At 38.5% G+C, this 25,719-nt stretch overlaps 1 protein-coding gene across 1 annotated transcript in view; it reads left to right on the forward strand.

Annotated features, from left to right (window-relative positions):
• The window catches only part of LOC135257880 (saccharopine dehydrogenase-like oxidoreductase), an 88,195-nt gene extending 64,093 nt beyond the window's left edge, over positions 1 to 24,102 (forward strand). Inside the window, exon 7 of the mRNA XM_064341106.1 lies at positions 22,516 to 24,102. Within this exon, the coding sequence (XP_064197176.1) occupies positions 22,516 to 22,621 (106 nt within the window). The 3' untranslated portion in view covers positions 22,622 to 24,102. The remainder of the gene's footprint in view (positions 1 to 22,515) is intronic.
• The last annotated feature ends 1,617 nt before the right edge of the window (positions 24,103 to 25,719 follow it).

Here is a 25,719-nt window from a genome sequence, read left to right on the forward strand (position 1 = left end):
AATGTAAAAGTATTGTTGTTCAAACTGGTTTGACTGGTAGTGACTTAGCCACTAGAAATAATACACTAGCAGCAGGTTATAGCTGGCTATGGAATACTATTCTATCTGCTGGGGATTCAGAATCCAGAGACGGCGGATGTCTCCTTTTCATCATAATTACAAAAAACTCCCATTTGTAAAACTCAAATACTTTATACCACACCGTAGATAGAATATAAGCAGGCAAGAACATTCTAAAATTTTCCTGGAACAAAAACTTTTTTTGGCTAAACAACAGAGAAAATTATTACCAAATATCACTAGTCTGATTACGTTGACTAGGTGAACTGATCTCTGATTGGTAGAGACAATCAATTAGATTTGAAACAGGGTCTTTAAAAAAAACCCATCACTTTACGTGACGGGGTCTATCTGCACAGTGGCTTCTTGACAGAACTGTGCAGAGGCCCAGAGCCGTAGAGCACTATCAATGGCTCAGGGTAGGCGTAGTACAGCTAAATCGCGCAATAACTACTTGTTAGCTAACAGTTATAAATTTTGTTAGCTTAGCTGGCCAGCAACTGTTGCCTAGGTGTTTTTGCCATGTGCTTAATAATATAAGTTGCAAATGCTTTGACCTGAGTAATATTTCCCAAGACAGAACATCTCATCTCAGTTGTCACTGTTTACAGCATCTACAACCTGTTGGCTACACAGCAGTTTGCTAATAGCCTAGTCTGACTAGATCTATAGCTAATGTTAGCTAATGGTCATAAAGGCTATTTCAATGATATATTGTACATAGTAATGTTATGGTTTCATATCTCAAGTCTTGTTAGACTGTACCATATGATGATGACGATGAAACTTATACTTTGGTTGCAGTAGCACTGAATGTCTGAGTTCAGTAATCTCGGCACACCAGCGTGCCGACCACTAGGGGCTTTGCGCTAAGAGGTTAATTAAAAAAATATTTTAGCTATGAGGCAAGATAGCCTATATTGTTTGCAATACAGTAACTTGGTGTCATTTTGGTATCAAAACTTAATTGTAGGCCTAGATTTTGGTTTAATTGAATGACTTATAGAGAGTATTTTGTAAGTGTGAGTAACTTGGCATTTTTGTACGTTGAAAACGTGTTTTTCAGAAGATATTTCTTTTTGCACTGTGTTTGTAATGAGTAAGTGATAAAAAGAATTCATATATAAATGTAGGCTATGACAGACATGCATATGTTGCAGTAACAGAATGACAACATGACGTTTTCCGGTGTCACATATTTTAATGAAAAGAAGCAGTTCTTTTTCACTGCAAAGAAAACATAAAAGCTTTCAGCTGACTACACACGAAGACAATCACTTTCAGCTTGCTGAGCTTGCTAGTATTCCAGTAAAACCTGGTACCAAGAATGTTACAATACTGTTCTGTATCACACTCTTTTTCTCACACAGAAATTAATAATGTCATTAAAAGTACAACGCATAAACAAGCATTATAACATGGATTGTGAAAAACCAACATAGCTAACTAACCATATGAACAACAATATTGCCTGCGGCTAGCACAGAAACTAGTTATATAACTAACCAGTTCAGCCAACAGTGGCTTATAACATTATCATTTATAAACATGTAAAAGTCAACAGGAATTTGTACACACTATTGAAAATTTGTGCTTCATATGGTCTTACCTGCAAATAAAACATAAAAGCTTTTAGCCGACCACATACACAGACACTCTCTCTCCGCTCGCTTAGCTTGTTGATAGTATTCCAGCAAAGCTTGCTACCAAGATGTCTTGTGCCTGGGAATCTCTCACTGACTGGCGGCCACTGGTATTGCACTAGCTAACAGAGACAAAAAGATTCTAGCAGTAATATGTATCTCATGAAAAACATGTTTTCAACGTACAAGAATGGCAAGTTACTCACACACAAAGTAGCTAACGTCAAACACCCTGAAAATGCCAAAAGTGGAACTGTCCCAGAAAGACTCACCTCCTCACACTAGCTTTTGCCTGAACAGGACATAGCTATCCACTCCCCCATTAGGGCTGTCAAAAAATATTTGAAGTTCAAAAACTATTCGAAAATCTTTATTTTTTTAAAGTTCGAACCTAAATTTGAGCATTCGAATATTAGTTTTGGATCCCGTGTATTGTAATTAACATGCAGGCTTTAATTTCATGCGGCGAATCATGTTCATGCACGCAAAGTTCATTTCCGGTGCTAACGTTACTTCCTCTGTCAACAAAAAAGGTTCTGCCCTGGACCCAGAGCAAGTGGATCGTCTGGTTGTCCTTGCCAATAACCTCCGGTGATACTTTCAGCTCCATGGACACCGAACGTTACTGGTCAGCTACCCTCGCGAGCCAGTCTCTTTTTTCACTTCGTTCAACAGATCTGGTCAGATAACAATTTAGGCTAAATAATGTTCCCATGGAAGGCTATATTTACTTTCTTTTCTAAAGATTGTCACGTGCATATTGCGCCCGACAATAAGCAGCTTATTTTTGTGAATTATAGGTAAATGATATTCGAATATATTCAAACTCTAACTAATTACAAAAGCTACTATTCAAACTCAATTTCATGGCACTTTTGACAGCCTTATCCCCCATGGCACTTTTATTTTTTCTATTTATTTATTACTATTATTTTATTTATGTATTTATTTTTTTATTTAAAAAAAAATACCATGTCCTGTAAGTGCAGTGTCTTTTCTGTTTTTAATATCATCTGTAGTGTCTTGTCATTCTTCATCAATTTGAAGCTGACTAGCAAACATGCCAAAGACAAAGGAGCTCTCTCAAAAGTTAAGTGATGACATTATTTCATTGCATAAAAAAGGCAATGGATACAAAAAGATCTCCAAGATATTGAAAGTTCAAAGAGATACAATTGGCAGCATCATAAGGAAGTTTAAAAGTCATGGAATAGCAGTAAACCTACCTGGACGTGGAAGGAAGAGTAAAGTTACATCAACTGGTATCAGGCACATCGGAAGAACTGCTGAGAAAACCCCTCATATTACTGCCAAAGGCTTACAGGATGACCTTTTGAAAGCTGGAACAAAAGTATCAGTACAGACGATAAGAAGGATATTGAACAAGCAAGGCCTTCATGGCCAGACACCTAGCCGCACTCCACTCTTAACCAGTAAGCATATGAAAAATCGACTTGAATATGCAAGACATCATTTGGATAAGTCTATGGAGTTTTGGGAGAATATTTTATGGAATGATGAGACAAAACTGGAATTGTTTAGACCCACGGTATGTCTGGCGAAAGAAAGGTGCAGCTTATGGCAAAGAGAACACCATCCCCACAGTCAAGTATGGACGTGGGTCAGTCCTTCTGTGGGGGTGTTTTGCTGCTTCTGGTACTGGAAATATTCAGCATGTGACTGGCACCAAGGATTCCTTGAAATACCAGGTCATTCTGGAGAAGAATGTGATGCCCTCAGTGCATAAGCCTTCTCAGTCCCCAGATTTAAATCCCATTGAAAATCTTTGGTGGGATTTGAAGAAAGCAGTGGCATCACGAAAACCATAGAACATTTGTGAACTTGAAGCATTTGCACAGGAAGAATGGGCCAAGATTCCAAAAGAGATGTGTCAGAGGCTTGTGAGCACTTATAGGAAGCATTTATTGGAAGTTATAAAAGCTAAAGGATGTTCCACAAAGTACTGATTTTGGGGGTTGAATAATTTGGTCATTGATTTTTTGGAGAGAATTTCATTTTTTTCCTTACAACAAATAGTAAACTCAGCTGTATGTTTTCAAAATCACTTGAACATGTTCTGATAAACATGTATTTCTGTTTACAAAGGCCTTAGTTGATACATTGTCATGAAATTTTATTCACATCACAAAGACATCCTATGGGTTAGAGGGGTTGAATAATTTTGATTGTGCTTCAGGGATATATATATATATATCCCTGAAGCTACAGGGGGTACGCAGCAGTAGGCTGAATGTCTGAGGGGGTACGGGACTGTAAAAAGTTTGGGAACCACTGACCTAAGTTAATAGAGCATACTGATAATAGAGCATACCGGAGAGATATAAAAATGATTGAAACTTGAAAAAAAATTGTTACATTTATCTTCAATTTTGGACATTGCTCAAGAATGACATCCCATATGAAAACACATTCTGACTGCTCGATTGCTGCTCGATTCCCAGTGTTGCCATATTGGGCGGGTTTCTGCCCAATTGGGCTACTTTTGATTACGTTGGGTGGGGAAAAATAGCGTTGGGCGGGGTTTTGAAAATATTGTGAAAACAATATTACCAAACAAGCTCTCATTTTATGGTAAAAAACACAGATACAAAATTCAGTAAACTTCGTTGTGTCCACTCATATTATGGTGACTCATTTAATTTGAGAAATATTTGATTGACGTGAGTTGTATTCAGTCGTCGTTAGGGATAAGGGAGGACCTACTTACCTTGACATCATCATCATTGACATTGACATTGGTTAGAGTTCAACGGTTAGCTAGCTACGTTGAAGCTGGGAGTTAGCTAGTTAGCTTACATCATACAAGGAAATACAAGAAATTGTACAGGAAGTATTGTAACACAGACATCAGAGCGCAACTTAACGATTTGAAAGAACACGGCAGCACAAAAAAGCACAGTTAGTTAATTGTAGCTGATTAATTCTAAGCCATTTACTGATCATGCATGCGTGTGAGAGAGAAAGCCTACCATCCTATAGCCTAGTTTTTAAATAGGTTGGATTTTGGTGTTTTTTTGTGGCTCACATTTCATAGCAGTATTTGATCACTTTATAGTGGTTGCGCTACGCCGCCAGCTGTCCATTTCACAATTTGTGTAGCTTATTTGGTTGTCTGACTGCACTCTTTGTGGGTTGCGATAGCCTATTTATCTAACATTTTATCTTTGGGTATTTGATGAAGATATGAAGCTTTGTATGCTTTGTATGTTTTCTATTGCGTATGTAATGGTTTTATGGTTTTACACAAGTTTCTGGCAAGGATATGATTTGGGCTGGTTTTTATTGAATTGGGTGGGTTTTAAGTATTGATTGCAACTGGCAATCTGATCTGGCAACACTGCTTGTGTCTGACATGCACTTCCTGTTTGTGTTGGAAAAAATGAGGGGTGCTTGAAAAGTTTGTTACAAGATTGTATTTGTATTGTGCTTTCAAGTGTGTATTTGATATTAGTTTGGGCTTTTTGTTTAAACAAAACCCCCTTATTACAAATAAGGTAAGACGGTTTTGCTTCTAAGACAAAAATCTTTGTTGTTGTGAGGGGACAATGGGTGCTTTTCCACTTTTTTCCTCCGTTAAGCACTCGGCTAGCAAACTAGCTGGTTAGATAATTTGGCCTTCTTGCTGAACACAGGTTTTTTTTGTGTGACTTTTGAACCCCCCAGGAGCAAAATATCATTATAGTTAGTTTGCCCTTATTGATACATGCTAACATTGGCTGTCATTTATTATAATATTATAATCTGATTCCAAGGAAATTTTGGTTGTAGTCTGTTGAGGTAAAAAAAATATTTCCTAGTACAGAGGTTCCTCCAGTCATTGGTATTTAGTTAAAAAAAACTATCTAAGTAAGTTGATTATAACCAGAGGAATTCCACTCCGGGTAGTTATTTTCAGTGTTATTTATTCAACGTTTAACATTACATAAATAAAAATAAGGCACTTTTAACTATTATTTTTTTCTCTTTGGTTTCTGCTGCTAGTTTTCTGGAGCCACACACACTTTTAAGTTGAGGGCATGGTGTCTCCATTTTTACATACTAACATTAGTTGTAGTTTATTATTAATTTATTCCAGCTAAATTTTTAGCTGTATTTTGTTCTGAGATATAATTAAAATATTGGCTAGTACAAGGCTGCGTCCGAATAGTCAAAATTACGTCCTATGTCTTTTCCTAACCACTTTTCCTTGACCTCGATGGGAAACGTCATGAGGTCAAGGAAAGATATGAAGGAGAATTCATAAGGACTTAGGAAAAGACAACCGCGGTGCTAAGAGAATCCGACTGCACTTACACTAGGCTACATAATTATGTGACGGCGGATGTGGGTCTGCCATGGTGAAACTACAATGTTCCAAAGATGGACTACTAAAAGCGCATCTTAGATACTTCGCCCCGTATCTAAGGCTATATAAACGTGGACAACCCGGTGAAAAATATTACTTCATTACCAAGGTTGGAATTTAAATTTTAAAAAAGAAATATGGGCTACCAGTCACAAAAGTGAAACGAAATGGTTGTCACATTGAGGACGGTTGCTCACACCCATCCTCCTGTCCACTCATATTCATGGACATGAATCCCAATTAGTATGATTGTATGAAAATAATTGTTAAATTTAATGCAAAATAGGCATAACATGTTAGGCCTACAAATCTACTGTACATATCATCATCAAGTTTCAAACATGAATTAAAATTAAAAACATGATCTGGCTAAAAATGTCTCATATCCCTTTTTCTTGAAAGACAGACTTCTGTGTTATGGTTAATATGCTGATTATTATCTGATTATAAGCCTATGCATATAATAGCTTAAGAACCACCACACAACTCATGTTGATCGTTTGTTTTCGTGAACGGCCAAATGGTGCGTCGCTTTAAATGTTGCTGCCGCAAGGAATTGTGGGACGGCATTATCTCCTTTCCTTTTGAAAAGGACAGTCCAGTGTGCCCTATGCTAAAGGAAATAAGAAAGGAAACATTGAAGCACCTTTCTTTATCATTTAGAGAACTCAACCAGCTCTTATCATGGCTGCCGCTTAGATACTTCCGGTTCATTTCATTCAGTTAGGAACCTTCCTAAGCAAAAAAGGCTATTCAGACGCAGCCCAAGTGTTCCTTCAGTCATTGATAGTTAATGTATTGTAACTGGAGTCATTCCACTCTGGGTAGTTCTTTTTCTTGTTACTTATTCTGCACTTAATGTTAGATAAAAGTGCCTTATTTATTTATTTATTTATTTATTTTTCCTCTCCGGTTTCTGCTGCTAGTTGTCCAGAGCCACCGGCACGTTTTTTTTAAAAAGTGTGGTGTTGGTGCTACCGTTTTGGCATATGGAGAGATAGGGTGATAGTTAGAGGCTAAAAATTTGGTGAAAGCTGTGTGAGGGATGCAGGATGATCGCGCTTCTGGAAAGCGATTTCCAGGGCAAGTTTGTCTGCCACCGTTGCCAGTTGGCAACGGTGGCAGACAAACTTGCCCTGGAAATCGCTTTCCAGAAGCGCGATCAGCGCGATCAAGAATCTTGCTCTCACGGTGCTCAACCAGTTGGTTGAGCACCGTGAGAGCAAGATTCTTGATCTTGAGGGCCAGCTTGCTGGACTCCACAGTTTGCAATCAGCAGAGTTCCAGGAACTGAGTAGTGGGTCCTATAAGGAATTGGTGTGCACGCCATAGCTGGGAAGGGGGGAGAAGCCAGAGCAGGCAGGGAGAGATAGTTGGGTGACAGTGGGGCGCAGCCGCAGAAAAGGACGTGCACACCACACAGAGGCAGGTGTCCAACTGATTTCAGCCCTTGCAGGAATTGGATCTGGCTCTTGACCCTGAGAGTGGGAGGACTGAGGAGCCACTGGGCACCCAAGTGTCCACATCCTCTCGGAAAAGGGAGCTAATTTCGATTTCAGTTATTAGGGGGGTAGGCAGCATCGTCTGTTCGCATGAAAAAGAGTCTTGTACGGTAAGTTGCCTGCCTGGTGCCCAGGTAGGAGAACTCCTGCAGCGTGCGGACAAGCTGCTGGCTACAGCGGGGAGGGATCCAGAGGTCATGGTTCACGTAGGAATCAATGACATATATAAAGGTAGGTTTGAGGTTCTGCAGGACAAATTTGTGGAGCTTGCAGAAAAGATTAGGACCTCCACAGTAGTTTTTTTCTGGAATACTACCAGTACTACGCACAAGTAGCAGGAAGCAACATTTTATTTGGAGGTTTAGCACATGGCTGCAAACCTGGTGTAGGAAACCTCATTTCTACAACTTTCTAAAGCAAAGTTGTAGTAAGGGTGGCTTGGGATGGCGGGGGGTGAGGGAACGGGAGAGGATGTGTAGATGTAATAATCGGAAATGTCTTTGTTTAAATGCTAGAAGTATAAAAAAAATATTTTTGGAACTTGAGGCTGCTATAAATAGGGAGGTTATGACATAGTTGGGATTACAGAGACATGGTTTGGAGATGAGGATGGGGATGAGTATAATATAGAAGGGTATAAACTCATGAGGAAGGATAGACCCAGTAAGAGAGGTGGGGGTGTAGCTCTCTATGTAAAATAATATTTTAATACGTAGGAAATTCCAGAAATTGACCAGCTCGTGCCTAGTGAGGATATTTGGATAAAGCTCATAGGGGTATATAAAAATGGCGTTACAGTAGGATTGTGTTACAGGCTGCCATATTCAGACAGTAGTGTGAACTCAACACTCTTTGGAAAAATAAAACAAGCTAGTCAGGATTGTGAGACTATTATTATGGGTGACTTCAATTACCCTGCTGTTAACCTCTTAGTGCAAAGCCCCTAGTGGTCGGCATGCCGGTGTAATTGCTGAACTCAGACATTCAGTGCTACTGCAACCAAAGTATGAGTTAAAAACATAAACCGTTTCTTTAAGTTTCATTAGTAGACGATACACGACAACTATGCCGAATACGGAGTTTCGCAGCGCCACCGTTGTTGCTCTGGTCGTTCATTAACAAGCACCCCCTCCCTGCAGTCTCATCTGCAACTACACCCCCCACCCATGACATAATGGACAATATTTTTTTATCTTGGCATTCATAAAAATATTCTTTCACCACTAAAAAATCGTATTCAACAAGATAAACCTGACAATAGCCCTAAGATATGCCAATACAGCAGTGAAAACACTGCTCACTGAATGACGAAATAAACAAGACAAAGTTTTCAACAATTATACCGTGTCATTCTACATTCAAAATCTGGGACTAAATATTGAATAAATATACAACATTACCATTGGTTTACGCGTAGACTGTGTGGTCATATATTGCCTTGGACAATCCGTTTGTGAAATATTTTCGCATTTGTGACGCCTGGGTACCTTCCAAAATAGCTGTGCGTGATACCACACGTGTTGTTTTGGCGTTGTCGCCCTTTTTAGTAAAGTCTGGCTTGACTGACAATCAATTTATTCAGTAGGTGAGAGTATAAGCTTTCTAGCGATGTATAACATATCTAATTTTGCTTTTGGAATAGCGTTTTATAGGTCAGCGTAACCGGAAGTTTTCTCATCATCGCATTCACTTACGCATTCACTCTGTGGTAGCAGGAAAAGACACTGTACCTGACGAAACGTTGTGAACGATTTTTTGTAATTTCTTGGAAAATACTATTATTATTGAGGACTTCTGAGCATAGCTAAGCCATATGTTTGCTGATAGACCTATCATCGTTTTCTTGAGTAAAACAGAAGAGAATATAACTGTATTATTGATTTACTGTCTCTGTCTCCATCGACTGAACACAGATAAGATTTCATCATTGCTATGTAAGTATTTCGGTTAAATACGTTATTTTTGAAATTGAGTGTCTTTAAATAGGTTAGTGGTATTATATAATGTGGATATTTCACACTGTAATGTAAGCATTAGTAGTCATGTAATAGTTTTTGTGATGTATGCAACAGTGATGACTTGAGAGTTGGAACATTGCCAAAATGTGGTGGACGATTGAAAATTGTTTTCATGTCGTCCCATTCCCGTACAAGAAAACACGAGAGTACAGAGTATAGAAATACATACAAGAGTTAATTATTACACATTTAGGTACTCTACTGCATTGTGTGACAATATGTTTGCATTATTTTTAAATCTGATATCAATGTTTCATCTTAAACCTTCATAAGGGACTCATTTATATGCTTTGCAATGCACAAAAAGCATTTAATTCATTTTTGGAGAGATTTTGGATATGTTTCTGGACCCCTAGATATCTTAGACCACTGTACTGACGGAAAGCTTGTAATTCCCACTGGAAAATGATACAACAGTGAGTTTCAAAACAGTTGATTTGTTGTGAAATACGTGAATATGTTGTGATTTACAGCAATGCATAATTTAGACATTTTGGATAGATTTGGAGATGCTGGGTACACTGCTTAGTTTTTGCTTCATAGATCTTTAGTAGTTCTACATATCCACCCTTAGATTTTATGAACTTGTGGTCAAGAAGTTTTTGATCCAGGATATGTATAGTTTAACCTGTTGTATATATGCAATCTCTCGGTATTTCACTGCAAACTAAAAAAGTGCAAATTCATTTTTTATTTTTTGTCTTGCCAGTTGCATTTTTGGCATCTTATTTCTTCCAAAATTATGAATATGAACTAATCTACATTAGTATTGTAAATGGTACAAATGTCTTGCTTCATTTAAGCCATTTTTCAGGTCTCTGTGGTGTTCACATCTGGAGTTATAAAGCTTTAAATAGGGCACCCCCTAAACGGGCAAGGATTGGCCAGATTTGTCATGTGCGCTCAGGGATTAATTGGGAAATGATGACAGGACAAGGAAAAAAGTGAGGAAGAATTTTTGGATGTTATAAATGAGCCCACAAGAGGGAAATCAATTCTGGATCTGGCGCTGTGCAATCATGCAGACAGAATTTGTATGATTGCAAGGTAATTGAGCCACTTGGGACTAGTGATCATTCTACAGTTAGATTTGATGTATTATGGCAAATTAACAAGGCATCCTCTATGGCCAGAATTTTTAAATTTAAATGAGCCAATTTCAATTATATTGACTGGGTGACACTTCTTACCTGCAAGACTGTGAATGAAAAGTGGGGTAGGTTCAAAAGGGTTATTCTTGAGGCGCAAAGTAAATTCATTCCCGAGGTTAGGAAAATTAAGTTGAAGAAGCGCTCCCCCCAGTGGATAAACAAAGCCATACGGGGGAGTTTGAGGGAAAAAACCTGGATAAGATATACAACAAGCACGGAACTGTCCAGACCTATGGCGCAACTCACTTTCGCAGACACATCTTAGCTGGCACCACCTGCGCATGCGTCCCACAAAACGTCTCTCAAAGGTCGTCTGTGAGTGAGTGAGTGAGTGAGTGACAACAATTTGCCATGCATAGCCCACGGTGGCAGTTCCTGCGCGCCGTGGAAAAAATGACAGCACTGAGAGTAGTAAGGATGAATACTGTAATAATAAGGTTAAAAAAGAACTATGGGTAGCCAAGAGGCTCTTTGAAAGATATATTGCCCAAGATGCAAAAAGTAATCCTGAATGCTTCTTTCAATACTGTGGTAGGAAAAGGAAAGTCAAAGTGGATATCAGGTGGATCGGGAATGAAGAAGGAGCATTGCTTTCTAAAAATAAAGATATTGCTGATGCCTTAGTTATTTTGTTGAGAGTTTTACTAGAGAAGAGGTTACTAAAAAACTGTAAGGCATATTCGGTACTCAGAAATCTTTTCAGATATTGAAATGGAGGATAAAGAAGTACTGCATGAATTGCTTAAACTAAAAACAAACAAGGCAGCAGGTCCTGATGGCATATACCCAAGTACTCAAAGAGTTAGCTGAGAACATTTTTAAACCACTGGCAAGTATTTTTAGACAGAAACTTAGACACTGGAGAAATACCTGAGGACTGAAAGTGAGGTAATATAATACCAATGTATAAGAAATGGGACCTTACTGACCCAGGAAACTACAGGCCTGTAAGTTCAATTTGCATCACATGTAAAATATTGGAATCTATCATTAAAGACAAGTTGGAAGTATTTCTTGAAAATGGCAACATCCAAAGGGATAGACAGCATGTGTCTGACAAACATTCTGGTATTCTTTGAAGAAGCTACCAAGTGTTTTGATTATAACAAGGTGTAAGATATTATGTACTCAGATTTCCAAAAGTCATTTGATAAGGTACCACATGAGAGACTTGTTAATAAAATGAAGTGGATATGGAACTGGCTATAGGGTAGAACACAAAGAGAAGTAGTAGAAAGGATATCATCTGAGCAGGGAGCTGTTAGAAGTAGAGTCCCACAAGGATCAGTGCTGGGACCACTGTTCTTCCTCATTTAAATCAATGACCTTGACAGGGACATAGAAAGTACATTAGTCAAATTTTCAGATGATACGAATCTGGGAGGCCCAGCTAAAAGTTTGGAAGCTACTAAAGTAATCCAAGAAGATTTAAATAAAATCCAGAAGTGGGCGGATACCTGGCAAATGGAATTTAATTAGCCAAATGTAAAGTTTGCATGTGGGAAATAAAAACATTAGGCAGGATTACTTTATGGGAGGGACAAAATTGGAATGTGCTCAGTTTGAAAAAGACTTGGGAGTAATGGTTGATTCTAGGCACTTTCTGGTTCTAGGCACTGTGCTGTAGCAATAAAAAAAACTGGATGCTGGAATACATAGCCAAAGGTATTGAGTATAAATATATACTTAAGTTATATATATATAAGTTATACTTATCTTATACAATACATTTGTTGGACCACACTTGGAGTATTGTGTGCAGTTCTGGGGTCTGTACTACAAAAAAGATGTAAGCCGCATTTCCACCCAAAGTACCCGGAACTTTTAGTCCGAGGAACTACTTTTCAAGGAACTAAAAGGTTCCTTCAGCCCATTGTTGTCTGCGTTTCCACCGCGGTCTAAAGACCCGCGAAGATTAGGCAAATTAGTCCGCTGATGTATGAAAAAGCGACGTGTAACTCCATACTACCACCAAAGTACATTACTTTCCAATAACGGGACAGCCCGGAGGGGTTTATTCCACTTATACAACGGGTTACCAACAATGACTATATATGGTTACTTTAGTATTTATTGATTTTTATCGACTTTATCACCTGAAATTGAAATATAATTCCACGTCCGTTTGGGCATATTATTTTACCATTGTCAAGCAAAACTGTCATTGGTAGTTCGACTTGGACCGTTGTTATGAAACAAACAGGATATAACAGGCCAATATACAGATTGTAACTGTTTTATATATCCTCTCAAACACATTCATTATGTTTTTATGCGAAAATTCACTTTCATGTCTTGACATCCGAGGCAACAGAATGCATTCACATTCCACAAATAACTGGTAACAACATTTATTGCAGAAAACATGCACACGTTGTAAACAATTTGCTGTTGAATTGATTAATTCGACTCGTCATTTCCATATAATCGCAAAATGACAAGAATAGATATAATGAAAACTAGGACTTGCATGAAAATTGAAATTAATATTGCAGTGGTACAGCCATCATTTGCCTTCATCTTGTAGATTCCTTCCAAAGTTACTACTAGTGGAGCAGCTAAATACTTGAAGTGTGCCCTCCAGATGCGAACCATGCACCATAAGTCCATGTCTAGTCTTCCTGGTCTTTTTGTGGAATTGAAGAATCGCAGAGTAAAATTATGGCAGTTTGAAAAAGCAAAAGGGACTATTACTAGAATTAACCTGTTATTTTACCCTGACAAAAAATGCGGAAGGTGATGTTTTCTAGTTTGCTTTTACTGTATCCCCAATATAAATTATGCAGAACTACCGCATACCTCAACTGTGTCAAACATTTTGAGTCAATTATAACGGGCTAACAAAGAAAATCCGGATGAAAATATTCAGCAACCGAATTAAACCTTTTGAATGTTTTGGTACGTAATATGCTGTCCCAGCACGAATGCTTAATATTTTATAAAACAGACTTAATGCTAAATCAAGAAAAGAACAGAGGAGCAAACATGTTATATAATCCTCAATTTTAATTTCTCATCTGTTCCAAGACGCTGGCAGGCTATAACCAAAAGTTCAAGTTATTATTATGAAAATAATAAATCGGTTTGTGGCTGCAGATTTTTAAAAATGGCGGTTAAAATAAAATGCTGCAAGTACTCGACCAATCAGAAATGTTCAGCGCTTGCGCCCCACCCCCAAAGTTCCTGTACTTTTGGAAAGTACTACCCCCCCGAGCAGGGACTTTTTGGGGGGTTAAATAATGTCACCGGAACTTAATTTAGACCCTGGGGAAAGTTCCTGCGTTGGAAACACGGCTATAGAGGCCCTGGAAAAAGTTCAAAGAAGAGCAAAAAAATTGCTGGTATGAAAGATAAAAGCTATGACGAAAGACTTAAGATGCTTAACCTCTTCAAGCTTTGTAAAAGGAGACTCAGGGGTGGTTTGGTTGAGGCTTTTAAATTCATAAAGGGGATAAACAAAGTGAACTACAAGAGATTCTTCAGGTTGAGTTCTGTTAGTAGAACCAGTGGACATAAATGGAAATTAACAAAAGGTAGATTCCATACAGACATTACAAAGAATTTTTTCACGCTGAGAGTAGTCAATGTGAGGAATAGCCTGCCATGTCACGTAGTAGAGGCAGAAACTCTGGGGATTTTCAAGACTGGGCTTGATATAGTGTTAGATACTATCTAGCCTGTAGGTAATCAGAGCACTAATTTAGGTAGGAAAATGGTTTGTTCTCATCATTATATTATATTGAACAAAAATATAAACGCAACACTTTTATTTTTGCAGCCATTTTTAATGTGTTTAAATAATACCTCAAATATTTGTTCTATGTGCACAAAGATCTTTTTTCTCTCAAATTTTTCCCACACATTTGTTTATATCACTGTAGCATTTCACCTTTATCAAGATAATCCATCTTCTGCACAGGTGTGGCATATCAAGATGCTGATTAAAAGCCATGATCACTACACAGGTGTTCCTTATGATGGGGTCAATAAAAGGCCACCTTAAAATGTTGAGTTCTTTGTTGTTCAACAAATGCCATGTCACGGATGCCTCCAGAGTTAAGAGATCATGCAATTCCTGCTGACTGCAGGAATGTCCTGTAGAGCTTGCCAGAGTAATGGGTGTTCATTTTTACACCATAAGCCGCTTCCAGCATCGTTTCAGAGATTTTGGAAGTTCGTCCAGCAGGCCTCACAACCGCAGACCACGTGTAACCATGACAGCCCAGGACCGCCACATCCGACTTCTTGACCTGTGGGATCCTCTGAGGCCAGTCACACGGACAGCTGATGAAACAGTTGGTTTACACAACCGTAGAATTTCTGCACAAACTGTCAGAAATTGCCTCAGGGAAGCTCATCTGCGTGAGCTCAACGTCCTCACCGGGGTCTTGATTTGTCTGCAGTTCGGCGTCACAATTGACGTGAGTGGGCAAGAGCTCACCTTTGATGGCCACCAGCACGCTGGAGAACAGTCCTTTTCACTGATGAATCACAGTTTCAGCTGTACAGGGCAGGTGGCAGGCAGTGTGTATGGAGTCGGGTGGGTGAGCAGTTTGCTGATGTCATTGTTGTGAACAGAGTGGCCCACGGTGGTGGTGGGGTGTTGGTATATCCTATGGGCAGGCATAACCTATGGGCAGAGAACCCAAGTGCATTTTATCCATGGCAATTTGAATGCACAGAGATATCGTGATGAGATCCTGAGGCCCATTGCTGTGCCATTCATCCACCGCCATCACCTCATGTTTCAGCATGACAATGCACGGATCTGTACACAATTTCTCAAAGCTGAAAATGTCCCAGTTCTTCCATGGCCTGCATACTCTCCAGGCATGTCACCCATTGAGTACCCATTGAGTTTGGGATGCTCTGGACCGGTGCATACGACAGCATGTTCCAGTTCCCACCAATATCCAAGAACTACATACAGCTGTTGAAGAGGAGTGGGACAATATTCCACAGGCTACAATCAACAATTTGAGCAATTCAATGCAAAGGAGATGTGCTGCATTGCGTGAGGCAAATGGTGGTGACAAGATACTGATCGGTATTCTGTTCATTTCATGGTATCTTCTTTTTTGGGGAATCTGTGACTAACTAATGCATATCTGTATCCCCATTCACATGAAATCAATAGATAAGTGCTTAATGAATCTATTTCAGTTGACTGATTTAGGTTTATTACCTTTGAACTCAATGAAATCTTCGAAATTGCATTGCATTCATATTTTTGTTAAGTGTATGTTATGTTATCCCATAATATTATTTTCACATTTATTTGATATATGTTATGTACTGGAATTCATGGTGGAATTCATATACTTCTTAAAACATCTCTTCTTGAATTTATCCCTTTTTGATCATACAATTCACAAAAATAGTAAATTCCAATTTTCAGTTATTTTCCAAAATGCAGCATGAAACAGTTCAACTTAAATTGATTACTTTTTCAATGGTGTAAGGTATATATTAATTAAACATTTAAAAGATGCAGATATAAACTAGGTTTGTTTTCTATGTTTATTGTCAGTTTTAGAACTTAACACATTTCAACTATGTGTGCCTGTTATCCGGTGTCCTTTTTGTCCTTTTTTGGGATTGCTTCATACTCCTTCACACCTGCAGAAGGCCTCATTGGAAGTTCAATGTAGTTCAATTATTCTGAAAAATAGTTCAGAATCCCTGATAGATACAAGTGAGATATGATGAAAATTTATGTATCTATGAAAAATGAAAACATTATGTACACTACAAGGGCAAAAGTATGTGGACACCTAACATTCAACATCTCATACAAAATTACGGGCATTAATATGGAGTATGTCCACTCTTTGCTGCTATAACAACCTCCACTCTTCTGGGAAGGCTTTATACTAGATGTTGGAGCATTGCTGCAGGGATTTCCTTCCATTCAGCCAGAAGAGCATTAGTGAGGTCAGGTACTAATTCGGCGATTACGTCTGGCTTGCAGTTGGTTTTCCAATTGATCCGAAAGGTGTTGGATGGGGTTGAGGTCAGGGCCCTACACAGGCTAGTCAGGTTCTTCAACACTGATCTTGAAAAAACTATTTCTATATGGACCTCACTGTGTGCCTGTGGGCATTGTCATGCTGAAACAGGAAAGGGTCTTCCCCAGACTGTTGAGGTGGCACAGAATCATCTAGAATGTCAATATGTGCTGTAGCATTAAGATTTTTATATTTTTATAGTGTATCATATGGGTGGTCCATTAACTATAAATGGTTAATTATGGGAGACAATGGGGCAAGATACTAGGCTTGTGCATGTATACAAAATTTCAAGTTGATTGTGATTTATAAAGAGAACATTGTGTGTTGCAGTGGCGGTTCTATAATACGGGGCGCTGGGGCGCCGCCCCCCTAAATGCGAAATAATTATAAAATAAAAATTGTTTTCTCGTACAATGCGCCTGGTAGTCTGTCAGCGCCTGCCAGCATTCATTAAAAATTGGTTCCAAAATCAAATTGTATTTGGTTAATTTCTGTGTGATTATAGCCTACTTCCTGGGTGAAGGGCGCCGGCAAAATGAGTGTGTATGTAAGTCTTTCGACTTTTGGCAAGCAGGTGACCTGAGGCTGCTCTCTAAATGGTTGCTTCAGATTTTCCACGGGGTGCAGCTCTCTGCGCCCCAGACACTCCTACTTTTGATCTAATGTGATTGGACAATTCTCGACGCTATCTTTCATGTTCACGCCCGCCATTAATATAACTACGGATGCGCGACTGTCAGTCCTGCTCCTTAGCTAGCTGACAGGTACTTTCAGGAGATGGCAACTTCAAGTAGAACCGTGGAAATCAAAGAAAATTTGGTTATTTCCTTACAAAAACTCCCTTTCACAAGGCGTTCAGTGGAAGAAAAAAAGAGGATAAAGGAGCTTGGACCGGACCGACCCATTTTACAAATTCAGCAGCAGGCAAGTGATCGAGGACGAGCATATACCCAGAACGGGCTCTTGTTATGACAAACGGAGTTGGCTAGCTGGATGTGGTGTAAGTAATGCCTTTTATTGCTTTCCCTGTTTGCTATTTCAAAGTGTCGCCACTGAAGTGTTGTGGACAACGACGGGGGTACAAGACCTATAACATCTTTCTGAAAAATGCAAATGGCACGAAAGTAGCCGCAGCCGTCTAGACAATAGTATGAGACTAAATTTTTTTGGCAGGTTTAGCACTGCTGAACAGCTAGATGAAGGCTGCAGGATTGGCATTAGAAGGCACAACGAAGAGATTACAAAATCGACACATCCTCAATAATAGACTGTGTTAAATTTTGTGGAGCCTTTGAGTTGGCTTTGCGTGGCCACGATGAGAGTGAGAGCTCCGATAATCCCGGGATATTCCGTGGGTTGGTGAATTTTGTTGCCTCCTTTAAACTTCAGCATTCACATTTACATTTTGTCCACAGGTGGCAGCAGAAGGCTCTATAAATGACATTGGAGTTAGCTAATATTTTCCTACTTTTTTATGACTTCATAGAATGTAACAGTGGCAGTAAAAATTACTTTAGTAGTTCCATATTTAGAAATTGAACTGTTGCCTATTGGTAACTTTAGGTGATGTAGGTGAAATGGGCATTTTGTCATCTCTACATATTATTTTATATTATTAAGGAGGGCAAAATATGTTCAAGTAGTGCTACTGGCCAGTGTTTAGGCAACATTAGTGTGTTGTGTTGTTTTTAGATTTATTTATTTTATTTATTTTATTTATTTTATTTATTTTATTTTATTTTATTTTATTTGCTGAGCTATGAAGTGCTGCTTCAGTTTGTTTTTTCCCCCCCAAAACTGTGCCCCCCCCAAAAAAATTTTTTATCACCAGTCACCACTGATGTGTAGGTAAGTGTACTTGCGGTTTGATGAAATTGGAATATTTTTGGCCATTCCCACTTTCCTTCTTGTGTGCTTACACACGTTTCCATATGAACTCTATGCAATGTTTTATTAATGAGGCCCCAGGTCTAACCCCTAAAAAGTGAGAAATTGAGGTTGGTTTTTTTGATGGATTTATATGCATTTTATGTCACAGTAGCACAAATCAATGGGTTTTACTTCCTCTGGTAAAACATGTAATATAATATTGGTATGATGTTAGATATTTGTCAAGTTTTCAACTATTCACCTAAAACTAACAATGGTTATTCAGGAAATTCCAGGCTTTGCACACATGAAAAAATTTATACATTATACAAAATGTATCAAATTATAGTATGATTTATTGTACTGTATCATGTTGTTCTATAAATTATTGTTTATACGAAACATTTTAAGTGGGATCTCTGGTATTTTTGGGTAACAGCCCACTTTATGTAAGAAGTTGTTTTCAATCAACTGTTCAATCAATCAAACCTGGCTTTGGATTTATTCATACAGACTTTAATGATTATTAGGACTGTGGTGCCTGACCTGGAGGTGGGAGAACAATCCTCACTGTTTTAGAAGTTGAAAAACAATGTAACACATGGTATGTTATAGGAATTAAACAATTGACTAATATAGTCATTTCCTACTTTTGCGTCTTATATAGTGAGCTCCATAATGTTTGGGACAGACTTTTGTCTTTTTTTTTCCTCCCCTTGATTTGGCTCTGCACTCTACAATTTTAGATCTGTAATAAAATAATTCACATGGTTAAAAAGTAAATTCTCAGCTTTTATTAAAGGGTATTTTTATACATTTTGGTTCCACTGCACTTTTTATACACCAGTCCCCCCATTTCACGGCACCATAATGCTTGGGACAAATGACTTGACAAGTATTTCTGATTAGTCTGGTGTGTTCACTTTTGTGTTTGGTGTTTGTCAACATGACGACCAGAGTTGTACCAATGAATGTCAAGGAAGCCATTAGGCTGAGAATTAAGATAAAATGTTTGAGACATCTGCCAAACCTTAGGCTTATCAAAATAAACTGTTTGTAACAACAGTAAGTGGAGAGAGAGCAGTGGTGAGCTCAGTAATCACAAAGGGCCTAGTAGGCCAAGGAAGACCTCTACAGTTGATGAGTTGATGAGTGATAATGAAGAGTTCTCACCATAATGAAGAAAAACCCACAAACATCTGTCCAACAGATCAGATCAGAAACACTCTTCAGGAGGACTACTGTCCGCAGAACACTTCGGGCACAAAGGCTACACTTCAAGAATCAAACCACTAGTTAGCTGCAAAAACAGGATAGTCATGCTACAATTTTCCAAAAACTGGAAAATTCTTGACTGACCAATTCAGTCACCCCATGTGAATCCAATTGAACAGTTTGCTTCATATTTCATTCATTTTCTCTTCAGCACTTCATATGCTGAAGAGAAAACTTACGGCATCTAGCCCCTGAAACAAGCAGAAGCCGAAGATGGCTGCAGTACAGGCCTGGCAGAACATCAATAGAGAAGATACTCTGCATCTGGTGATGTCTATAGGAAACAGACCTCACCAGGTGCCATTGTATGCAAAGGATATGTAACAAAATAAAAATCATGACTACTTTCCTTCATAACATTAATATGTCCCAAACATTATGGTGCCCTGAAATATGGGGCTATGGCTAAGTTCTTCAGAGCAAAATATGTTTTAATTGCTTACTTAATAATATTACTGCATATGATATTCCATTAATTAATAATCCAGTCATTTTGTAGGAATGTGTATGATGATTAAACATAACATAAATGTACTGTAGCTTGCACTTGCTTAACATGAGTATCCATTACAGTACCTCTGCTTCCTGATGACCACACCGGTCGAGAGATGTAAAGGCTGTTATTGTACTATTTTGTGAGTGACAAACCTGCATGAGGTCTGTCATTAACAAAATAGCTTTCTGAAGTAAATTAAATTATATATGCAACTGTAGAAGTTGTACCAAAAAAATAAAAACTGATTAAACACCATGTTTCTATGTTATGGTACATTTAAGCATTAGGCTTTTGTTGTAACAAATAAGATAAGATAATCCTTTATTAGTCCCACAGCGAGGAAATTTGCAGTGTTACAGCAGCAAAGGGGATAGCACAATATCAAGAAGAGAATATAAAAAAATAAATAAATAAAAATATAATAGATAAAATATATACAAACAATATACAAAAAATATACAAACAACATGAATGATACAACCGTCAAGTGGATTGCCTCATATCTGACAGACAGGGACCAGAGAGTAGAGGTCAATGGCTCTATGTCAGATGCCAAACCAATGGTCTGTGGAGTGCCTCAAGGAAGTGTTTTAGGACCATTGCTATTTTTACTGTACATAAATGATATGAGAGATGCATGCATTCTTGTAATTTGTATTTGCAGACGATTCAGCCTTACTCATCTCACATAAGGATTTGAGTACGCTCCAAAGAATGCTAGGAGAGGTGCTCTCTAAGGTTAGCAATTGACTGTCTGACAATATGCTCTCACTTCACTTAGGTAAAACCGAGACTATTTTGTTCAGATCTAAGTCTAGATTAAAGAAGGCTCCTGGACTCAAGGTAGAATTAGGTACAGAGGTCATAGCAGCAAAAACAGCAGTGAAGTAACTGGGCTGTATGCTAGATGACAGTCTTGGGGGGAAGGGAATAGCCTTACAGGTGCTGGGTAAAGTAAACGCCCGCACCAAGTTTTTGGCTAGAAAGGCCAATCTGTTTGACAGGGAAAGCCTTAGACTACTAGCTAACAGCCCAGTGCTGTGCCATTTTGATTATGCTAGTGTAGCCTGGTTTGGGTGGCTGTCAGTTTCATTAAAGAAGAAACTACAGGTGTCACAGAATAAGTTGATCAGGGTTGTTAATCACAGGGCCCCCCAAATATCTTAGCAACTATTTTCTTAGCGTTAGGGACACACAGCCACAGAACCCGATATAGCATAGCAAACCTGCATCCTCGAAAGTGTAGAACAAAGATGGGGCAATGCTCATTTGCTCACACAGGAGCACAGGAGTGGAATGAGTTGCCTTTGACCATCAAACAGGGCTTGAACCTATATAGTTTCAAGGTGAACGTTAGGAAATGGCTCCTAGAAAAAGTCTAACTCAGGAGACTGACAGTGGAGGGAGGGTTCCTGTTTTAGTGTATGTAAGATCTGTATATTTTGTAAGATATTTTATTAACAATGGTGTATTTAGTTAAATTTTACTTTTAATGATGTAGGCTAATGATAATAATGTTTATGTATATATTATGTGCTGAGACTATTATGTGCAAGTACCACATTGGAAATAAGTCTGTGACTTTTTTGTGCTATCCTTGATAATTTTAGGATGCATGACTTGCTGTAACATGTATTTTAATAATTGTCAAATAAACTAAATTAAACTAAACTAAATATACAAACAATGCATAGTTAAGTGTACTTTATACTTTGTACGGTGATATTGCACATGAGTGGATTGTCGATTGGTGTGTGTGGTCTACTGGGAGCAGTGTTGATTGTAAAGTCTGACAGCAGCAGGAAGGAAGGACCTGCGGTATCTCTCCTTCACGCACCGCGGGTGAAGCAGCCTGTCACTGAAGGAGCTGCTCAGTGCCGTTAGAGTGACCTGCATGGGGTGGGACATGTTCTCCATCAGGGATGATAGCTTAGCCATCATTCTCCTTTCTCCCACCACCTCCACTAGGTCAAGGGCTGACTACTGAAATGACTGATGCCACCACAGGGTCAAAAAGGATTTTTTGCCATTTGACTGAATTGAATATGCTCTTAAATTGTCTTCAATGTATTTGATTGATTCCATTCTCATTTACACCCACACTCTCTGTGTTCATGTTGTCAGGGGGGGTGTGTACACTCCTGGAGCAGCTTTTATCAAGACAACCCTGGTTGACCGACTTAACAAGCATGGCTTACAGTTCTCTGTGATGACCAGCTCTGAGGCTTGAGGAGGACCTTCTACCCCTGCCCTCACCCCACAGTCCTACACGTGCCCAGCTTCATATTTCTCTGCTTGCTTAGGAAAAGAAAAAAGAAATGTTCAAATATCAATGTCAAGTAAAAAATAATTCCTTTATTAGCAAATCATCATTGCAATCTCCTATGCCATGTAATTTATTGAATTGATGTGCAAGCATGCCGGTGTTCTCTGCTTGTGAGTTTGGACATGCGCTATACATCAAGGTGTCAGCTGCTCTGGTTTTGGACCTCAGATTTAGCAGCACAGATCAAAGTTTAAAGACTATAGATTTAGAGCAGTATGATTTTTCTCACCAACCAAAAAAAATGCAGCTTTAAGAAGAGAAACAAATTATATGACAACTTACAGTTCAGTAAGTTTACGAGTAATTATTTAAAGAAATGTGAACACAGCGTAGCTTATCAAGGACTTGTGAGGTCTCTAAAGAATTGTTAGAATGGCTTCAATACCTTTGGGCAACTGAAAGATACTATATTGGAATTGGATGATCTAGACTAGAGTTAATAAAAAGATACCGTATTAATCCTGAAAGTATTCTTTTGGTGAAATATTTCATTAGAGGTTCAGTCTTACCATGACAAAAAAATGTGGTAGTCACAGCAGAAATTAAAGTCGTGATAATGCGTGTTATGCCGTATGTGGAAAGCTGCTGTTAGTCAATGTTTAATTACTGGTGTTACTGCACTATCTGCTTTACCTGCCCAATCCTAAACATATAAAATTGAGCCTCCTAACTAGCAAAACAATACCTATGTCTGCAAAAATTACTAGCTAATTAATAATAATAACCTCCACATCTAGCAGGATGGTCTAGCCTACTAGCAAATTATTTGTAGTTTGATGCCAGCTAACCAATAAAGCTACTTGACTGGCTTCCATGAACAATCAACAAGGTAATGAGCCATCTAGCTAGTACAGACTACATTCTGTCAGAAAAAGGGATGGACTGCTTTCGTATCACCTTGTTCACTAGTTAGTGGAGATAACAGCTCATTTTGTGCAAAAAAATCAAATCCTACCATCAAAAAACAGCACACAAAGTTTTTTTTTGTGTTCCAGGTTGGTATCAATAAAATAAAGATTTAAACTTTAGATCAGAAATACTCAAATACCTCTCATTATCCATGAACAATGCTTACATAGGGAGTTTCTTGATTGAAATAATACCCATCAAATGGGATGATTGGTTCTCTGTAAGGTATCTGAATTTAGGTTACTTTAAGTTCCAGTACTTTTCCCTGCTTTAATGATGAAATTGACTATTTTTCATCCTTTATGTACATATTTTGGGCTTTTACCAATTAGACGTGTGGAATGTATTAGGTGTGGCTTATATATGTCGCGTGCTGCCCATTGTTTTTACAGCCGTGATGAAGTGTTGATATGCTTTGGTCTGTTTCATTGCCTTGTTCTAGTCCATTTAATAAAGGCCTTTAATCCATTTTTTCACTTGGAGTGCCTTGGCTTTTTTCCTTGGTACCGCACTTTTTAAAGTTTATCCACTTTCCACACCTGGTGTCTTCGTCAAGGACTGTTGTTCAGTATTTGTCTACCTGCCTCTATTGGAAAATGAACTTGATAGCTCACCATCTGCTCTTAGTCTTCTATATACTAAATTTAAAAGATTACTGGAAAAGGATAAGAAATTGGACGTTCACACTATTACGTTGTCTGACTACAGGAGAGTGGCGATTGTCCCACAGGGATTACGTTTCAATGAGTTTCCATGTTTTAGTTATGACAATGCAGATTTTAAGATGAAATGGGAGACTATTTTGAATAAGTGTTTATCAGATTTCATTTTGCTCATTTTTGAAGAGGCTAAGAAACAAAAGATTGAAGTGTAAAATGATATTGATATGATCAGAAAACAAATTGAATCATTGGATACTGTTGAACAAAATTGTCATTTGTGAATAAATTGAAGGAGGATATCAAAAAACACTTAAATCAACTGAAAATGATTAAACTGGGGTAATTAAAACAGGATCAGGATGACTACAAAGAAGGCCTGGTGTATACATGGTCTCATAAACAACCACACTCTTTGTATAGGAGTAACAGGAAAAGACGAGTGCGCTCTGTTTTCTTTAACCTACCCACCAGCAGTGTGGCTGAACATACCAACGATGGCCCTGACAATAACGTGGGCAATTTTTAGGAGCATCCAGTTACCAACAAAGGTCCATCTACGAAAGATGAGGTGGAGGAGGAAGATGAGGATGATGCAAGAATTCCACCCAGAGCCCACGTGTTACTCGCAGTAGCCTACTCAGCAGAGAGTGAGACAAGACAGGAAACTAATGAATAGCTCTTAAATCCCTCTTCCACATAGTTGTCTCTCCCTGTTGTCAAAGGGCCTTGGCTTTGCACCTACTTATCATGCAAATGCATTTCAGACTACGGTTGATTTGTTTAAATTCTATAGAAATTTACATTTGAAGGTTTGGTATAATCAAAATTCTTATAATGAATTTTCGAGAACTACACAAAATTCTGAATATTACACAAGTTCTGCCTGTTGTTTTTGACCCTCTTACATTCTCTCCTATAGGTTATGATGCATCCCTCAGTTTTTTATAAAAAGTTTCTCATGATGTAGAATCTCTTCCCCAGAATATACAAGGGGCTGGAGGTTCAACCTTAGCAAGGAAGAAAATGCTGCCCTTCACATTCTAATAGGCCTAATGATGAATTTTAATTCAAAGGGCGGACAAGAGAGGGGCTGTGGTTGTTTGGGGGAAGAATTTTGCCTATATATTCAAGATATGCATGCACCTATGGTCAGCTCCAATTATGTCCTGTCAATCAAAATGAAAAAAATAGTCTATTGTTTATTTGTAACTCAAGGGCTGGGGTTCATTTTCCCGTCAGATGCTAACTAATTGCACTTCGTTCTCCATATTCAGTGTTCCCCCATAATTCCCCAGACCTGGATGGCTGCCAGGCAACACAATTCTTTTTAAAAATACTGTAAAGGAACGCCAAATATATATTAATTTGGAAATCAATAATCATTTGGTTTGGGGGCCGCTGTTCTGAAATATGCGTCAACCTCTGTGTTAT

The sequence above is a fragment of the Anguilla rostrata genome, chromosome 6, assembly GCF_018555375.3.
Source record: "Anguilla rostrata isolate EN2019 chromosome 6, ASM1855537v3, whole genome shotgun sequence".
In the NCBI taxonomy this organism is placed as follows: Eukaryota; Metazoa; Chordata; class Actinopteri; order Anguilliformes; family Anguillidae; genus Anguilla; species Anguilla rostrata.